This window comes from Garra rufa, chromosome 5 (assembly GCF_049309525.1).
Source record: "Garra rufa chromosome 5, GarRuf1.0, whole genome shotgun sequence".
NCBI classification, from domain to species: Eukaryota; Metazoa; Chordata; class Actinopteri; order Cypriniformes; family Cyprinidae; genus Garra; species Garra rufa.
In genome coordinates this window covers 10,931,281-10,949,722 of record NC_133365.1, presented here as the reverse complement: position 1 = coordinate 10,949,722, position 18,442 = coordinate 10,931,281, and the positions used below count along the sequence as shown (strand labels likewise).

General features: G+C 36.9%; 1 protein-coding gene across 1 annotated transcript in view; it reads left to right on the top strand.

Moving 5' to 3' along the window:
- Positions 1–17,019, top strand: part of wdfy3 (WD repeat and FYVE domain containing 3) — an 88,485-nt gene extending 71,466 nt beyond the window's left edge. Inside the window, exons 46-65 of the mRNA XM_073839740.1 lie at positions 1,480–1,600; positions 1,712–1,797; positions 3,586–3,666; positions 3,766–3,820; positions 3,904–4,023; positions 4,194–4,311; positions 4,395–4,501; positions 5,343–5,496; positions 5,591–5,682; positions 5,819–6,031; positions 7,155–7,302; positions 7,968–8,122; positions 9,297–9,455; positions 9,636–9,815; positions 10,840–11,022; positions 11,107–11,197; positions 11,311–11,676; positions 12,144–12,255; positions 12,420–12,617; positions 14,788–17,019. Coding sequence (XP_073695841.1) covers positions 1,480–1,600; positions 1,712–1,797; positions 3,586–3,666; positions 3,766–3,820; positions 3,904–4,023; positions 4,194–4,311; positions 4,395–4,501; positions 5,343–5,496; positions 5,591–5,682; positions 5,819–6,031; positions 7,155–7,302; positions 7,968–8,122; positions 9,297–9,455; positions 9,636–9,815; positions 10,840–11,022; positions 11,107–11,197; positions 11,311–11,676; positions 12,144–12,255; positions 12,420–12,617; positions 14,788–14,908 — 2,860 coding nt within the window. The 3' untranslated portion in view covers positions 14,909–17,019. The remainder of the gene's footprint in view (positions 1–1,479; positions 1,601–1,711; positions 1,798–3,585; positions 3,667–3,765; positions 3,821–3,903; positions 4,024–4,193; positions 4,312–4,394; positions 4,502–5,342; positions 5,497–5,590; positions 5,683–5,818; positions 6,032–7,154; positions 7,303–7,967; positions 8,123–9,296; positions 9,456–9,635; positions 9,816–10,839; positions 11,023–11,106; positions 11,198–11,310; positions 11,677–12,143; positions 12,256–12,419; positions 12,618–14,787) is intronic.
- Positions 17,020–18,442: the final 1,423 nt, after the last annotated feature.

The following is an 18,442-nucleotide window of genomic DNA, read 5'->3' as shown; positions in this document are numbered from 1 at the left end:
CCTGAATGATCCACAGCTGTGTTTTTCTGTTTAGTGTTAGTTGTTCGTGAGTCCCTTGTTTGTCCTGAACAGTTAAACTGCCTGCTGTTCTTCAGAAAAATCCTTCAGGTCCAGAAGGAAAAATTTTAATCATTAAGAGCCAGAGGGTGAACACAAAAATATGATATTTAGGCAAAATAAGAAAAATGTACAAATCTCTATTCTGTTCAAAAGTTTTCACCCCTGACTCTTAATGTATGGTTTCTGGAGCATCAGTGAGTATTTGAACCTGCTGTAATAGTTGCATATGAGTCTCTCAGTTGTCCTCAGTGTGAAAAGATGGACCTCAAAATCATACAGTCATTGTTGGAAAGGGTTCAAATACACAAAAATGCTGGAAAACCAAAGAATTTGTGCGACCTGAAGGATTTTTCTGAAGAACAGCAGGCAGTTTAACTGTTTAGGAAAAACAAGGGACTCATGAACAACTATCACTAAACAAAAAAACAAAACAAAAAAAAAAACAGATGTGAATCATTCAGGTAAGATCAAGGGGGATGTAAACTTTTGAAATATCTTAATCAGGTCAGTACTAAATAAACAATAATATGCATTTTGTATGATCCCTCTTATTTTGGTAAAATAATTAACATTTTGCAGATTCTGAAAGGGGAATGTAAACTTTTGACCTCAACTGTATTATCATTTATATGTTCTACCTATCATTATATTGTTCTGAATCTATCTTTATCGTTTGTTTGTTTGTTCTATCTATCGTTCTATTGCTCTATCTGTCATTTTAATTATCTTTCGTTCTAAGTATTGATATTTTGATATTATATTGATATTCTTCTAAGTGTTGATATTATTTTAAGATTATTTTAATAATTTAATGATAATTGACTTAATAATTTAAAGGTGCAATGTGTAATATTTAAGATGATCTCTCGACGGAAATGCAATCTAGTATACATAACTATGTTTTCAGGTGTGTATAAAGACCTTACTTAATGAACCATTATGTTTTTATTACCTTAGTTTATATCTACATAGACCGCGGGTCCCCTCACATGGAAGTCGCCGTATTGTTTCTACAGTAGCCCTAAACAGACAAACTGCTCTACAGATCGCGTTTCATCACTGTTGTTCTAGCGGGAAAACACTGACACAATGATGAACAAGTAACTGTAATATTCACAATAACATCGTTTTATTGAATTAAGTAAATATAATTCCTTGATTTACGTTTTAAAAGAAACCTCATTACTCTTTGCTGTCTAAAATTACGGCATCTTAATCCCGTGTGGGCCACCGTAGCTTCTGTAAAGGGAGGGGTGAGCGGTGGACGGGAGCCGTTGGTTGCAATTCACAACCTCACCGCTAGATGCCGCAAAAATCTACACACTGCACCTTTAAGTCATTCTCTGGAATTTTCTTAGGGCCCCATTGTTTTAGTAGTTACACTGAATCTATACGTTGCTTGTTTTGTGACATTTGCAGCATGCATGAGCCTATCATCCCCCGAGGAGCCCGGCAGAGCCAAAGTCAGCTGAAACGAAGCTGCAGCATCTTTGCTTACGAAGACATCAGAGAGGTGCACAAACGTCGCTACCTGCTTCAGGTGTGCAAACAAACCATTTGACTCGATTCTTTGCTTGAACCCTGATAACGCACTGGGCAGCTTTCATGTTAATGCTGATAATGAAGTTATGCTTTGCTGTCTTCCTCACAGCCCATGGCAGTAGAAGTGTTTTCCGGAGATGGAAGAAATTATCTGTTGGCTTTCCAAAAAGGAGTGCGAAACAAAGTGTATCAAAGGTATTGTAAACAGTGATGCCTTTTAAGGCAGCGTCTCACTAGCCGGAACAAAACAGCTCTATTTTGGCTGTGGTTGTCACACTTTCTGTCAATTTTTCAGATAAAATATTGGCCTCTTCTGTCAGATGTTGTCACACTCAGCAATTAAGGATGGAAAGGGGTGACAAACTAAATGACATCCTCTGACATTTCTCTCAGATTCCGTCATGCACTGCAGCTTCCCATTTTGGCAGCAAATCATTGTGAAATTTGACTATATTAGAGCAGTTGTAGCACACATTCATGCACAACTGTAAGAGACTGCATTAAGATGCAGCTAATGGAGTGTGAAATATTTGTACAATTTAATTATTATTTTTTTTTAAATAAATTAAAAATTAAATTTATTCCTGCTGAATTTTCATCAGCCGTTACTCCATTTTTCTGTGTTAATAATTCTTCAGAAATCATTCTAATGTGCCAATGGATAAGCTCAAGAAACATTCACTGATCATCACCTGACTGCTGAATATTTTAGTGTAAAGTTTTTTTGATGTATAGAAAGAACCTCATTTTAAGAAACCCATTTAATAACAGAAAACGTTTGTAACATTATATATTTCTTTACTGTCACTTTTAATCAACTTAAAGGTATAGTTCACCCAAAAATAAAAGTTTTGTCATCATTTACTCACCCTCGTGCCATTCTAAACCTGTACGAGTTTCTTTCTTCTGTTGAGCACAAAGTATTTTTCATAATTTCTTCTTTTGTGCTCAAGAGAAGAAAGAAACTTGTAAAGGGTTACAATGATTTGAGGGTCAGTAAATGATGACAGAATTTTAAGGTGTTCTTTCTGAAACTTTCTTTCCAAAAGATGAAAAAATTAATTAATTAATTATTAAAAAACACACATTTTTAATGTTTTTTAAAGAAGTCTGCTCACCAATACTGCATTTATTTGATCCAAAGTACAGCAAAAAGAGTAACATTTTGAAACCTTTTAACTATTTAAAATAACAGTTTACTGTTTGAGTATATTTTAAAATGTGATTTATTTCTGTGATTTCAAAGTTGCATTTTTAGCTTCATTACTTCAGTCACATGCTCCTTTAGAAATCATTCTAATATTATAATTCCCTGCTCAAAAAACGTTTATTATTATGTTAAACACAGCTGAATATAATTTCTTCGGGTTTCTTTGATGAACAGCATTTATCTGAAATAGAATAGAGATAGAAATAGAAATAAAGCATCCTTGCTAAATAAAACTATTCATTTCTATAATTTCCTTCTCAAAAATTTTGATTTATTTCAGATTTAAACTTATTTCAGATAAATGGTGATCTTTGGATATATCCATCAAAGAATCCTGAAAAAATGTACTCTACTGTTTTAAATATTGATGATGATGATAATAGTAATAATAATAAATTATTCTTAAACAGCAAATCACCAAATTAGAATGATTTCTGAAGGATCATTTGACACTGAAGACGGCTGAAAATTTAGCTTTGATCACAGAAATAAATTGCATCTCAAAATATATTCAAATAGAAACCAGTTATTTTAAATAGTAAAAACATTTTTAAATGTTACTGTTTTTGCTGTACTTTGGATCAAATAAATGATCCAAAGAGAAGAGACTTCTTAAAAAAACATTCTAAATCTTTTGAAATATTATTAGGAATATAAATGTATTTCAATGAGACTTTCAATAAACTGACTGTTCTGCCTTCATTGTCTTTTTTAATAATGATTTAAGTGTAGAAGAAATACTGGATTACACAAAGCCAAATCTTGTTTTCTAGATTCCTGGCAGTTGTTCCCTCACTAGCCGACAGCTCCGAATCCGTCTCTGGGCAACGTCCCAACACCAGTGTGGAGCAAGGGTATGTTAGCCTCATATTACAAGATTATGAATTGAATTTGGAATTCAGTTACCAAATTTATTAGAATAAACTTTCAAATGTGTGTTTCTTGGTAAATAGGTCTGGTCTTCTCAGTACGCTGGTCGGCGAGAGGTCGGTGACCCAAAGATGGGAGGTGCGGTATCGTCACATTACAGTTTTGGTCTGTTGGTTTTGTTTGTTGTTCAGTGTTGCTCATAAAAGGCTCTTTATTTCCAGAGAGGTGAAATCAGTAATTTCCAGTATCTGATGCATCTCAACACACTGGCTGGCAGGTCATATAATGACCTGATGCAGTATCCTGTCTTTCCATGGATCCTGGCAGACTTTGACTCTGAGGTACAAACCTGTCTGTGTGATAAGTGCTATAGCACAAAAACATTAAGAACCTCAGTGTTTCAAAAATCAGATCAGTATACTGACATTCTGTTCTGGGAATTTGTATCAGTTTAATGTCTTTTCTTTGCAATCAGAGCTTAAGTTTTCAGATATCTTGAACTGTCCCACAGGAACTGGATCTCAATAATCCAAAGACATTCCGAAACCTATCCAAACCCATGGGTGCGCAGACCGATGACAGACTGATCCAGTACAAGAAAAGATTTAAAGACTGGGAGGATCCTAATGGTAAGTGAGAGACCCCTATTCATGACCTGTTAGCTCTGCTTGCTATGCTCCAACTTTTATAACATGTTTTTGTTTCTTCACAGGCGAGACTCCAGCATATCATTACGGCACTCATTACTCCTCAGCAATGATCGTGGCCTCATATCTGCTCAGAATGGAGCCGTTCACACAGATCTTTCTCAGGCTTCAGGTTAGTCCTACATGGGCTGCTCTTTTCTTCATTTGTTGCTTTCTTTTTACTCTGTGTTTTAGTTATTGTTGTTTATTGGGCAGTTTTATTCATCAGCACCCATTGTTATTCTGGTGAAAAAATATTTTGCAGTGAATGTTACTAAATAAATCATTCACAGTTGAAACCAAAAACAAACAAAAGTGATAGAACAGACTGGAGACCAGCTGTCTCCAAAATAAGCATAGCATCTTCCGCACTCACACAAATATTTACAGTGGCTTTTTCTCCTCATCCAAGGTTGCTGTTTCCAACCATTAATAAACATATTCCTTTGTTTCTGGCAGGATGTTGTTATTAACAGGCATTGAAGGTCCGTTCACATCAAAAACGATAGCTATAATGATAACTATATTAGTGTTCACAACAATAATGTTCTGTTTATTAAAAGTGCATGCTATCTGCTGCTTTAAATGCTCAAGCTCTTTACAATAAATGATGTTAGTGTTAATCATGTGGAACTCTCTATTCTTGCATAACTATACTGCCCTACAAAGCAAAAAGGCAGTAACTACGCCTAGTGCAGAACTGAGAAAAATGACTTTAAAGTTATCCTGTCATCCAGCCTGTTATCCAATGTTAAAACCGTCCCATGAGGATGCCGCGAAATCACACACATTTGAGATAAGATATTTTGTCACATAACAAAGGATGCCTTGAATGTCATGAAAATGATAACTCATTTTTGACCAAAAATGCAGTTACTGCCTTTTTGCTTTGTAGGGCAGTATAGTTATAGTTATGGTCCCTAGTGTGAACAGCTGATCTAGTTTCAAGAAAGAGTTTCATCTCTGTTTTTTAGGGAGGACATTTTGATCTGGCCGACCGAATGTTTCACAGTGTACGAGAGGCTTGGCTCTCTGCTTCCAAACACAACATGGCTGATGTGAAGGAACTCATTCCTGAGTTCTTCTACCTTCCTGAGTTCCTGCTCAATTCCAACAACTTCGATCTAGGTGAGGATAAGCCTGACAGCTAGCTTCATCTGTACCCTAAATACAGTCTCTGTCTCTCTCTTTTTTTAACATGAGTGATCAATCTTTTCTAAAGGGAGCAAACAGAATGGCACCAAACTTGGAGATGTGATTCTGCCTCCATGGGCTAAAGGAGACCCGAGAGAGTTCATCAGAGTTCACAGAGAGGTAATTCATATCAAAATGCGTCATCCCTCTGATGAAGCCAGAGGCTCTGTATGCTATTGTTTCATCCTCGTAAATGTCAGAGAATCACTGTCAGAAACAGGTTGATAACGTTTAGGGACTGCGTGTGTTTTTTCAGGCTTTGGAGTGTGACTATGTCAGCGCCCATCTGCATGAATGGATCGACCTGATCTTTGGTTACAAGCAGCAGGGTCCTCCAGCAGTGGAAGCGGTTAATGTCTTCCACCATCTCTTCTATGAGGGTCAGGTGGACATCTACAACATTAATGACCCACTCAAAGAAACAGCTACCATTGGATTCATCAACAACTTTGGCCAGATCCCAAAACAGGTTTGCAGTTACATTACTGAAAATGCCATGAACTACGTCAGTGGTTGTGCATGTACAAAGCGAACCCAGGGTTAAGACTTATATGGCTTAAAGGAACACTCCACTTTTTTTGGAAATAGGCTCATTCTCCAACTCCCCCCGAGTTAATAAGTTGATTTTTACCGTTTTGAAATCCATTCAGCCGTTCTCCTGTTCTGGCGATATCACTTTTAGCATAGCTTAGCATAGATCATTGAATCCTATTAGACCAATAGCATCACGTTCAAAAATGACCCACGAGTTTCGATATTTGTCCTATTTAAAACTTGACTCTTCTGTAGTTATATCGTGTACTAAGACCGGTGGAAATGCAAAGGTGCGAGTTTCTAGACTGATAAAATTAGGAACTACACTTCCATTCCGGCGTAATAGTCAAGGAAGTTTGCTGCCGTAATATGGCCGAAGCAGACGGAGTATTATCAGAAATGAGTTCCCAGCTAGTTTAGCATTTGAACATGTGCTGCGTGGTATTACTGCTCCTGCTTCGGTCATATTACGGCAGCAAACTTCCTTGACTATTACGTCGGAATGGGAGTGTAGTTCCTAATCTTATCAGCCTAGAAAATTGAAGCTTTGCATTTCCACCGGTCTTAGTACACGATATAACTACAGAAGAGTCAAGTTTTAAATAGGACAAATATCGAAACTCGTGGGTCATTTTTGAACGTGATGCTATTGGTCTAATAGGATTCAATGATCTATGCTAAGCTATGCTAAAAGTGATATCGCCAGAACAGGAGAACGGCTGAATGGATTTCAAAATGGTAAAACTCAACTTATTATCTCGGGGGGGGAGTTGGAGAATGAGCCTATTTCCAAAAAAAAGTGGAGTGTTCCTTTAATATAACGTAAATGATGTAGTAGAAAACCCATATAAGATTTATGTTATTTTAAACATCCACATTGAATTAGAAATATTTTGGACTATGGGGGCACTCAGTGAGCTACTGGCACTACCTGTTACTATTTTTATTGTAGCACAGCTCAAAAAATAAAATAATAATAAAATAAAATACTGATATGACATCCTGGTGTGTGTTTTGATCGGTATCCAGTTTAAACCTTTGTGTTTCTTTTCTTTTAGCTGTTCAAGAAGCCTCATCCTCCAAAGCGGGTGCGCAGTAAGTCAAACGGAGAGGTACCTGGTGTACCTGTTACACTTAACTCCAGCTTAGACAAGATCTTCTTCCATCATCTGGACAACTTGCGGCCCTCTCTCACCCCTGTCAAAGGTAATGCAGACTAGATAGAGGTCTACAGTGGCATTATATGCTCTGTTGTGATCATAGAGTGCAATCAAAGTCAGATTCAAACAGCCCACTTGTTTTGAATCACATTTTTTTTTGATTTGTACTAGTTTTAGATTCTACCGTATACGTTGTTTTATGTGACCCTGGACTACAAAACCAGTCTTAAGTAGCACAGGTATATTTGTTGCAATAGATAAAAAAATTTTCTATGGTCAAAATTATTGCCAAAAATCATTAGGATATTAAGTATCATTTTTTAAATTTCGTACCGTAAATATATCAAAACTTAATTTTGATATGCATTAAGAACTTCATTTAGTCAACTTTAACTGCAATTTTCTAAATATTTTGATTTTTTTTTGCACCCTCAGATTCCAGATTTTCAAATTGTTGTATCTTGGCCAAATATTGCTCTTTCCTACCAAACCATACATCAATGGAAAGCTTATTAATTCAGCTAAGATAAATCTTAATTTAAAAAAAAATGACCCTTATGACTGGTTTTGTGGTCCAGGGTCACATATATATTCGATTTTACTTGTTAAAACGTTTTGTTCAGGAATAATTAGTCTGAAATATTGCAAGTGGCTCTGGCCATACAGTGGAAAGCATTTTAATGAGCTCCATGTGTCATATGTGTTTTACAGAGCTGAAGGAGCCGGTGGGTCAAATAGTGTGCACTGACAAGGGCATTCTGGCTGTTGAGCAGAACAAGGTGTTGGTTCCTCCTGCCTGGAATAAAACCTTCGCCTGGGGCTACGCAGACCTCAGCTGCCGTCTCTCCAACTATGAGTCTGACAAGGTCATTCGCAACATACAAGTTCTTCTGTTTACTCATGTTTTCAGCATCTGCTGTGAATGGCTGTCAGATCCTGAAATGCATTTGGGAAAAGAGCATCTGCCAAACTTTGCATATTTATAAAACGTGTCTTTCGAAGTTTGAGGTCTGTAATAGTTTGTTTTTTGAAAGAATTCTCAAATGTTCACCAAGGCTAATTTATTAGATCAGAATACAGTGTATTGTAAAATAATATTGCATTTTAAAATATTTTTTTATTTTATTATCTATTATCTTTTATTATCTTTTCACCATGGCACTTGCTTCAGGAAACATTCCAATGTGATGATTGGTTGCTCAAGAAACATTTTCTATTATTGTCAGTGTTGAAAACAGTTAAAAACAGGTTTTGTGACCTTGAAATGCTTTTTTTAAGCCTTTAACTGTCACTTAGCAGTCTTTTTCCATTGTCTTTTTTTAGTTAGTTCACCCAAAAATGAAAATTCATTCTTTAGTTTCTGTCCCTCATGTTGTTCCAAACCCTTAAAACCTTTGTTCATCTTTAGTACGCAAATTAAGGTATTTTTGATGAAATCCAAGAGCTCTTTGACCCTCCATAGACAGCAAGGGACAACGCAGAGGAGAAGAATTGTTGAATAAAGTCATTATTTTTGTTTTCTTTGCGCACAAAAAGTATTCTCGTTCCCCTTGTGAAATTACAATTGAACCACTGATGTCACATGAACTATTTTGTAGATGTTCTTTCTTGGTACCTTTTTGGGCCTTGAACGTGGTAGTACTCTTGCTGTCTGCGGAGGGTCAGAGAGCTCTTGGATTTCATCAAAAATATCTTAATTTGTGTTCTGAAGATGAATGAAGGTCTTACAGGTTTGGAACAACATGAGGGTGAGTAATTAATGACAGAATTTTCATTTTTGGTTTTACTATCCCTTTAAATTCTTTTGGTGGTGTCAAGTGTCATATTACAAAATGCATTGCAGTATTTTATAATCTAAACTTTTTATGATATGATTTTTATGATTCCATATGTGGTGGTGATAGAAGTAATATTGGAACCTCCATTTTTTTATATAACAAATTTCAAATTTAGAACATAACTTGTTTTTAGACATATGGCTTTAATTTTATAACAATTTTAGAGTAACAGTTGTCTAATGTTCATGTGTTTGCCTCATAGGCGGTTGTAGTATATGAGTGCCTGTCTGAGTGGAGTCAGATCCTTTGTGCTATCTGCCCCAATCCCAAACTGGTCATTACTGGTGGATTAAGCACTGCTATCTGTGTGTGGGAGACTGGGACTTCCAAAGAGAAAGCCAAGAGCCTCACACTCAAACAGGTATTTTTTATATTTGTTTTAATGCTGCTTGCTTGCTTATTCTAAATTTTCTTTTAAAAACCCAATCAATTTATTTAAGTTTTGCTTTAGAGTTTTTTGCTAAACCTAATTGTTCTGAACTGAATTGTAATTAATTGTAATGTTTTATGCATTCATTAATATTTATTTTAATGTTTCCAGGCTCTTTTGGGCCACACAGATGCAGTTACATGTCTCACAGCGTCATCAGCTTACCACATCATCGTGAGTGGCTCTCGGGACCGTACGTGTATCATTTGGGACCTGAATAAACTGTCTTTCGTCACCCAGCTGAGGGGCCACCGGGCTCCTGTCTCGGCGCTCTGCATCAATGAGCTTACTGTAAGCCCACAATAATGAACACATATCTGTGGACAGAATTGTTTAAACTACATTCAATTTTCCAATTAGCCATTTAATAATCACTAATTGCATTGCATGGTCTTTGCATTTGTATGCTTTATTGAGGCTGTATTTTTATAGTTTATTGGGGCAATAAAAATATAATAATATATTTTAATTTTGAAGGAATAAAAGGAGAAATTCACTTCCAGAACAAAAATGTAAAGATAATTTACTCACTCCCTCCCTTGTCATCCAAGATATTCATGTCTTTCTATCTTCATTTGTAAAGATATGTTTTTTTGTTTTTTTTTTAATTTTAGGATTGCTGAAAGCATAACAGGATGTATTCCGGTTCCTGATTTTTCTCCAACTTCAAAATCATCCTACATCGCTGTTTTACCTTTTTTGTAAAGGGCGTTTGATCTTCTTTGCATGTTCACTTTGTAAACATTGAGTCGATAGTTCTGCAGCGATGTAGGACGATTTTGAAGTTGAAGGAGAAAATGAGATTAGAGTTTTTCAACATACCCTGACTGTCTTGAACCGGATTACACAGAGTTCACGCAGAGCTAGACAGGACGAGCATTTGAGGTTAAAAATTATATAAATTGTCAATTTCTTTTTAGAAAATAACCGATCGCTTCGCTAGATAAGACCCTTCTTCCTCTTAGAGCCCTCTGAAGCTGCATTCAATCTGCATTTTGGAAGTTCAAACTCAGGGCACCATAAAAGTTCACTATATGAAGAGAAATGCTAAAATGTTTTCCTCAAAAAGCATAATTTCTTTATAACTGAAGAAAGAAATACATAATCTTGGATGACAAGGGGGCGAGTAAATTATCTGTACATTTTTGTTCTGGAAGTGAACTTCTCCTTTAATTTCTACGTAAGTGAGACCATACTACTTTTAAAAAGAAAGCGCCTCCTGATTGAATTTCTTGCATTTTATGAATCCTCATAATAAACCGAAGTGTTCTATGAATTGGATAAGACTCTCAAAGCTTTTTGTGTCTTTGTGTAGGGTGATATAGTGTCCTGTGCTGGCACCTACATCCATGTGTGGAGCATCAATGGAAGCCCCGTCGCCAGCGCCAACACTTTCACCGGCCGGAGCCAACAAATCCTCTGCTGCTGCATCTCAGAGATGAATGAGTGGGACACACAGAATGTTATCGTTACGGGACACTCTGACGGCGTTGTCAGGGTAATCGTCTTCTCCTTAATTACTTTATTTCTTTTTACTGTGTCTACTGATAACAGTTCTTGACAAATTGCTTTTTTCTTGTAGTTCTGGAGAATTGAGTTCCTCCAAGTTCCAGAAACCCCTGCTCCAGAGCCTATAGAGCCCCCCGATGTGCCAGACTGTTGTGGAGAGATTGGTAAAACATCCCTCCATTGCACCCTTTTCATGTCTTTTGTGCTGCACTCTGCATTTCTTTTGACTTTTAGATGATTTTTTCAGATTAAATAACCTCAAGTCTTGTTCTTCCAGAGGGTCGTGACGCTCCAGAAGATGACAGCAGTGAGTCTGAAGGAGAGGAAGCCAGCCTCAGTCAGGACCCTAAACCTCGGACCTCAAACAGCCAGCCCAGCAGTACGGTCCACAGACCCAAACCTCGCACTGGAGCTTCCTGGTCGGTGGATAGTGGCTCTGACGACTCCCGCCGCTGGTCGGACACACTCAGTATTGACGAGAAGGATGGCTTTGTTTTTGTAAACTACTCAGAGGGCCAGATTAGACCAGGAGTTCCCTCGCAGCCACATTTACAACCACACTCGGCACCTACACATGGGCCGGTACCACAGCCTCTTCAGCCCAGTACTATGGAGGCTCGGTCGTACAACAAACTCAAACCAGGTGCAAAAAATTACCTTTCCTAATCCTGGGACCTTTCCCAATCCCGTACCCCTCTCTCTCCAACTTCCTGTCACATTCTGTGCTGTCCAGTCTCAGTAAAAGCAAAACTGCCTAAATAAGTGTATTAAAAAACAACTTCATTATGTTAATTGATTAATATTACAAAGATGATATGAAAGTTTTAAAGGGATAGTTCACCCAAAAATAAAAATTCTGTCATAATTACTCACCCTCATGTTCCACGTCTTTAAGACCTTTAAGAAATTAAGATATTTTTTGTTGAAATATGAGGGCTTTCTGACCCTCCATAGACAGCAACGCAACTGACATTGTATTTTTAATTTATAGATTTCATAAGTGTGGCTTTTAAGTTTTGCATTTTCATTGCTATTCATGTGATCTTGTGTTTTTGCTTTAATGTGAGCAACTGGCATGTTCTTTAACCGTTAGTTTTGTCTGTTAAACAGGCTACAGATGGGAGAGACAGCTGGTGTTCCGGAGCAAACTCACCATGCACACAGCGTTTGACCGCAAGGACAACGCTCATCCTGCGGAAATCACCTCGCTTGCCATTTCAAAGTAGGTGCTCTATGTTCGTGGTGGGATAAGGATAAAAAAAAAGCTGGGTTCTGTTCTGTTTCTAATGTGGTTTAAAAATTAATATGCCAGTGTTTGCTTGCAGGATATCAAATAAATTGTCTCTAAACAAGACGGTTGATAACAAGCTGTTTTTGTGTACACAGAGACCACAGTAAAATCCTGGTAGGCGACAGCCGTGGCCGCGTGTTCAGCTGGTCTGTCAGTGATCAGCCCGGACGCTCTACCGCAGATCACTGGGTGAAGGACGAGCAGGTGGACAGCTGCTCTGGATGCACCGTGCGTTTCTCCCTCACCGAAAGGCGTCACCACTGCAGAAACTGTGGCCAGGTCTTCTGCCAGAAGTAAAACAGATTTGCAATAATGTTTATAATGTATGAACTAAATGCAACTGTGTTGTGAGGGGTTCAAGCACGCAGCATGAAAGGCCTGTTGTAATTGTTAGAATGGACAAGGATCAGCAATCTCCACCTAAAACTATTTGAGCAGACCAAACCGTACGTCATAGAGACTTGAAACTTGGAGGGATGGTAGTACTCGCACTCTCTACAACGTCACCAATTTGATGCAAAGGGATGCCAAAACTTTTGAAAAGGGCAGGGCCACTTTTACTAAAATGGTTATAACTTTTGGACGGAATGAGATACCTTTGCCAAACTCAGAATTCTTATGTAAAAGCTCAATCTGAGGTCACATTAAAAAAATCGCAGTGCTTGGCCACTTGGTGGCGCTATATAAAGGGAAAAAAGTATCAAAATGGCTGTAACTACGCAACCACTTGTCCAGTCAACATGAAAATTGGTATGCAGTGTCTTTGTCCAACGTACCACAAGTGTCTATAAGGCATTTGTGTATCTCAAAAAAATAGGCGTAATCAGCCAATTTTGCACACCTATTATATAAGGCTAACAGAGGTTGATTGGAACAAAACTTTGTGGGCCTGTTTGACTCATGGCCCTAAAGGTCTGTAAGAAATTGTAAAGAAATTGGCCACTTGGGGCGGTATCACATTTTTCAAGGGCGTTATCAGTTTTATATTGCACATTTTTTTACACATATACACAATATTCATTATCATATGATAGATCTTCTCATTCCGAACAACGTTGTCTCTAAAATCACTTCTGTCAATCTAATAATTTAAATAATTGAGAAAATGTAAAAAACCCACTTTTGTGAACTAGTCATAGGTTTTTCTGAACCGAGCCAGTGCAAAAAGATTCTCTGGAAAGTAAATATCGATAATGATCAAAAAAAACTTTTGACTCAACGTCACAAAGGGATGCCGAAACGTTTGAAAGGAGCAGGGCCACTTTTACTAAAGTAGCTATAACTTTTGCATGGAGTGAGATACATTGGCCAAACTCAGAATACTTTTGTAAGAGCTCGATCTGAGGTCACATTAAAAATATTGGAGTGCTTGGCCACTTGGTGGTGCTATAAGAGGGGAAAAAACACACAAATAGCTGTGACTACGTAACCATTCATCCAATCAGCATGAAAATTGGTATGCAGTGTCTTTGTCCAAAATGCCACAAGTGTCTCTAAGGACATTTGTGTATCTCGAAAAGACATGGCCACCATTGGCCAATACGTTTTGAAGCACCTGTTAGATAAGGCTAACAGAGGTTGATCGGAACAAAACTCAGTGGGCCTGTTTGACCCATGGCCCTAAAAGTCTGTGAGACATTTTAAAGAAATCAGCCACTGGGGGACAATGTCACATTGTTTAAGGATGTAAACAATTTTGTATGTGGTTTTTCACACATACACACAATATATCATATGATAGACCTCGTTTTGAACAACTTTGCCTCTAGAACCACTGTTGTCAATCAAATCATTTGTTAAATAATTAAGAATATGTAAAAAGCCTAGTCCTAGGTTTTTTGCTCAATCTCAACCAAACCACTGCAGTGCAATTCTCTGGATTTTCTAGGTCAATGATTATCAAAATTTAACTATACCTTTTGGATAACTGTAACAGGTCGTTTAGAAAATGGACATGTCCAAATATACCCAAAGCCTATAAATCCTAAACAAAAACTCAAAACTTGGTGAGCACATGTAACATGGTTCGGGTAATTCGGGTAAATTGATACAAACATGCAAAGTTTTATGGCTTTAGGTGACACTGACTATGACTATAGGTGGCACTATAACAGTCATAAATGTTAAAAATCATCATATTTCAATGGTAAATTACCTGTATTTGCCAAAAATGCTTTTTTAAATCATTGATTGAAGTGGTTACAGGCTTTCTAAATAATATGTAATGTTGTTTTCATATAGTGCTTGAACCCTAATTATTGCTGCTTGCAGCTATATTTTTTATTTTTGTGTTTTGTTTTGTTTTTTCATATGTATGTCTTTTTCCGAAACCTATGATGACAATTTTTTTTTTTTTTTGTCTCGGGTTTTGCACTTTTTGTGTTATTTGTGTTTTATAAACTGTGTTGCATATTCTTAAGAATCACTTAAAAGTGTTTCACAATTTATTGCTTGTTCCCTCAGGTGTAGTCGCTTCCAGTCAGAGATCAAGCGGCTGAAAATCTCCTCTCCTGTGCGTGTGTGTCAGAACTGTTACTACAACCTGCAGCATGAGCGGGGCTCTGAAGAAAGCCCGAGAAACTAGATCACCCTCACCCCGCATCACATGCCCAAAGCTCCCCCTGCAAAATCTCATTGGTAAAGCACTGACATAGACCAAAATGGGATCACTAATGCTCATAATTTCATACATTGCAAAAGTGCGACCATTAAAAAGAGACGATTGTTAGTTTACTTTTCCATTCATGCATTTTCTTTCGCAGTATCTCACGGGGGCGTCATCCACAAAGTCGCCATCACGTTTAGATTTTAGAAAAAGCAATGCGTATAAAACGCTTCCTGACGAAACGATGACATTTGTTTATATTGTAAATACTTACAATGGCATTTTTAACTAGAAACAGTCAAACAAAAAGTCATTATTAAGAGATGAAAAGAAGAAACACAACACGTTGCTTGTAATATAGTATTACAGTATGTTAAAAATCACTCCTGGCTTTAAAAGAACAAAATGCGAGTGTGTGTGTGTGTAAGTCGATGTCACAAGTCACAGCCTCCCAGCGGGAATAATATTGGGGACTATGAATGTTGATAAATGTTTGTGGGTTGACATTACTAGCTTGTCTAGTTATGCAAATGCTTAATTATTATGTTTCTTTTATATGTTCTGTTCAAGTGTTGCCCACAGTATCAGCCAGTTGCCATAGACGACTTTTTTATGTTTAAATGATGTTGCCAACCTTCTTTGATTATGAAACTACTATCATATTTTGACAGTCATGTAGGTCAATGAAAGTATGTAAATGTTGAATTTAGACTAAAGACCACTTTAAACTTTTTTTTTATATATATATATATATATATATATATATAATTGACAGGATTCATTCAACCTTAAAATGATTCCACCACATTTCTATTATGTTTTAAAGACAGAAATGTTTTGAGTCAATGGAAAGAGTTCCTGCTTGGTTCATATTGGATGTTTTGCATCTGTACATTTTGTTTTAGTGTCCTTAATGTGATTCTTCATCTGTTTAAAATCATGGTTGTTTTTAGTAAAAACATACATTTATTCTTATTCCTAAATCTCACAATTTTAACCATTTGCGATGTTGCACCAGTGTAAATGTCTGTAGATTATGAAAGCAATAGTTACTGATGTTTTCACTCCACACACATTTCACGAAAGACTGTAGCTTAACGTTCTCATGTGTGAAGAAAAAGGGATATAACACTTTTAATGGACTGGAAGCCTAGTTGTTTTGATACTGTGGGCAATACCTTATTAAAAGTGCTGCTTTTATTAATAGAGAGAACTTCGTTCTCTTTCTTTCTTTAAATGGTCTGACACTTACACTTTAAAAAGATTAGTTACCATTGCAGTCGTTTTATTCACTGTTGTATGATTTCCGTACAGCCTAATATGCACTCGTTCTAGTTGAATTATTCTATATTAATGTACTGTAAATCAGCGTGCAATCGTAACATCACAAAGCTGTTGGGATTTTGCTGTCGACAAGCAGCTCAAAGATCAAATGGCTTTATCAATTCGAAATTATTTTTGCACCTTGACATGTAGACAAGACAAAGAGATGGAGTAATCACTGTTGTATCAGATGCGTTTTTATGTTGTGGGCTATTTCGAAAGTGTGCATTTCTTTACAGTGAGATGAACTGTACAAAGTATTTATGCAATTCTGAGGTTTCCTTTTTTTATGATTATGATTTTTTTTCAGCAAGTTTGGTTACTTGTTGCATGTCTAACACAGCTGACTTTCTGTGTCAGTGTATTGTACATGTTTTTGCCATTATGTTTTATTCGTTTTCTCTTTCTTTGGCTCATTTTTACGGCATTATCTTAACGAGTCGATCCTGAAGCCCTGAAGGTTTTTGTGTACAGTTTAAGGTGGATATACAGAGTGTCCCACAACTCTGGGTTGACTTTTATACTCTATGTATGGATGTTGAGGACTGATCCCAGAACTGATGAAATATCTTGTGATAGACTGCATTACTACAGTATCTAGTGTGCAAAACTGTGGTAGCTGAATGTTCATTGTATATTTGTGTTGAAAAACAATTACATGATCCCCTTCCCCCATTAATAACCCTATACCTGTTATTATGACGCAATAGATATGGTACTCATACTTTTTAATTTAATTTCAATTAAATACTTGCTGTTTACCACCACCACTGTCCTCAAATGAGTTCTTTCCATCGTTTATTGCACTCTAATGCACAAAAATAAACTCTTGTAGGCCAGGAACTGTTATAATAGGAAAAGCTCAAAGCATTGCATTGATTCAATTCCTGATCACTTAAAGGTCACCCAAAAAAAAATTCTGTCATTGATTACCCACCCTCGTGTCCTTCTAAACCCGTAAGATATTTGTTCATCTTCTGAACATAAGTTAAAATATTTTTGATGAAATCCGAGGGCTTTCTGACCCTGCATGGACAGCAATGCAACTGAAATGTTCCCAGGCCCAGAAACGTAGTAATTTTACAAATCTACGAGAATACATTTCAGTTACATTGTTGTCTATGCCGGGTCAGAAAGCTTTTGAATTTCATCAGAAATATCTTCATTTGTGTTCTGAAGATAAACAAAGGTCTTACGGATTTGGAACAACATGAGGTCGAGTTTGAATTTTTGGGTGAACTATTCCTTTAAGAACAGCTACAACAAAGCACAGTATTAAAGGAGTAGTTCACTTTCAGAACAAAAATGTACAGATAATGTACTCACCCAGTTGTCATCCAAGATGTTCATGTCTTTCTTTCTTCCGTCATAAGGAAATTATATTTTTGGAGTGAAAATTTTAGGATTTCTCTCCATATAATGGACTTCTATGGTGCCCCCGAGTTTGAACTTCCAAAATGCAGCTTCAAAGGACTCTAAACGATCACAGCTGAGGAAAACAGAGTCTTATCTAGCAAAATGGTAGGTTATTTTCTAAAAAAAAAAAGAAGAGTTTATATACTTTTTAACCTTAAATGCTCATCTTGTGTAGCTCGGCAAGACAAACATTTGAGATTAAAAAGTATATAAGTTGTAAATGATTTTTGAAAATAACCGATCATTTCGCTAGATAAGACCCTTCTTCCTCGGCTGGGATCATTTAGAGCCCTTTGAAGCTGCATTTAAACTGCATTTTGAAAGTTCAAACTCGGGGGCACCATAGAAGTCCATTATATGGAGAGAAATCCTGAAATGTTTTCCTCAAAAAACACCATTTCTTTACGACTGCAGAAAGAAAGACATGAACATCTTGGATGACAAGGGGGTGAGTACATTATCTGTAAATTCTTGTTCTGAAAGTGAACTACTTCTTTAAATCTCTGATGAAAGCACTGTTGGTGTTTGATGACTAGTTTCTAGGAACACCGCTGAAAGCTCATTTGTTTGAGAAATGATCCTTTCGAGTGGAATGTGAATCCTTCAGACTTCTTGCAACATGCATGTTTAAATTTGGGTATCCAGTAAACCACTGCACTGTCTTGAGAAAGCAATTGTCAGACAGTGTCGCAATCTGAGCGACATGCCAAAACCACAACCATTTGCTAGCATTTTATATTATCCTTTAATAATACAGAGTTAACAAACATGCTT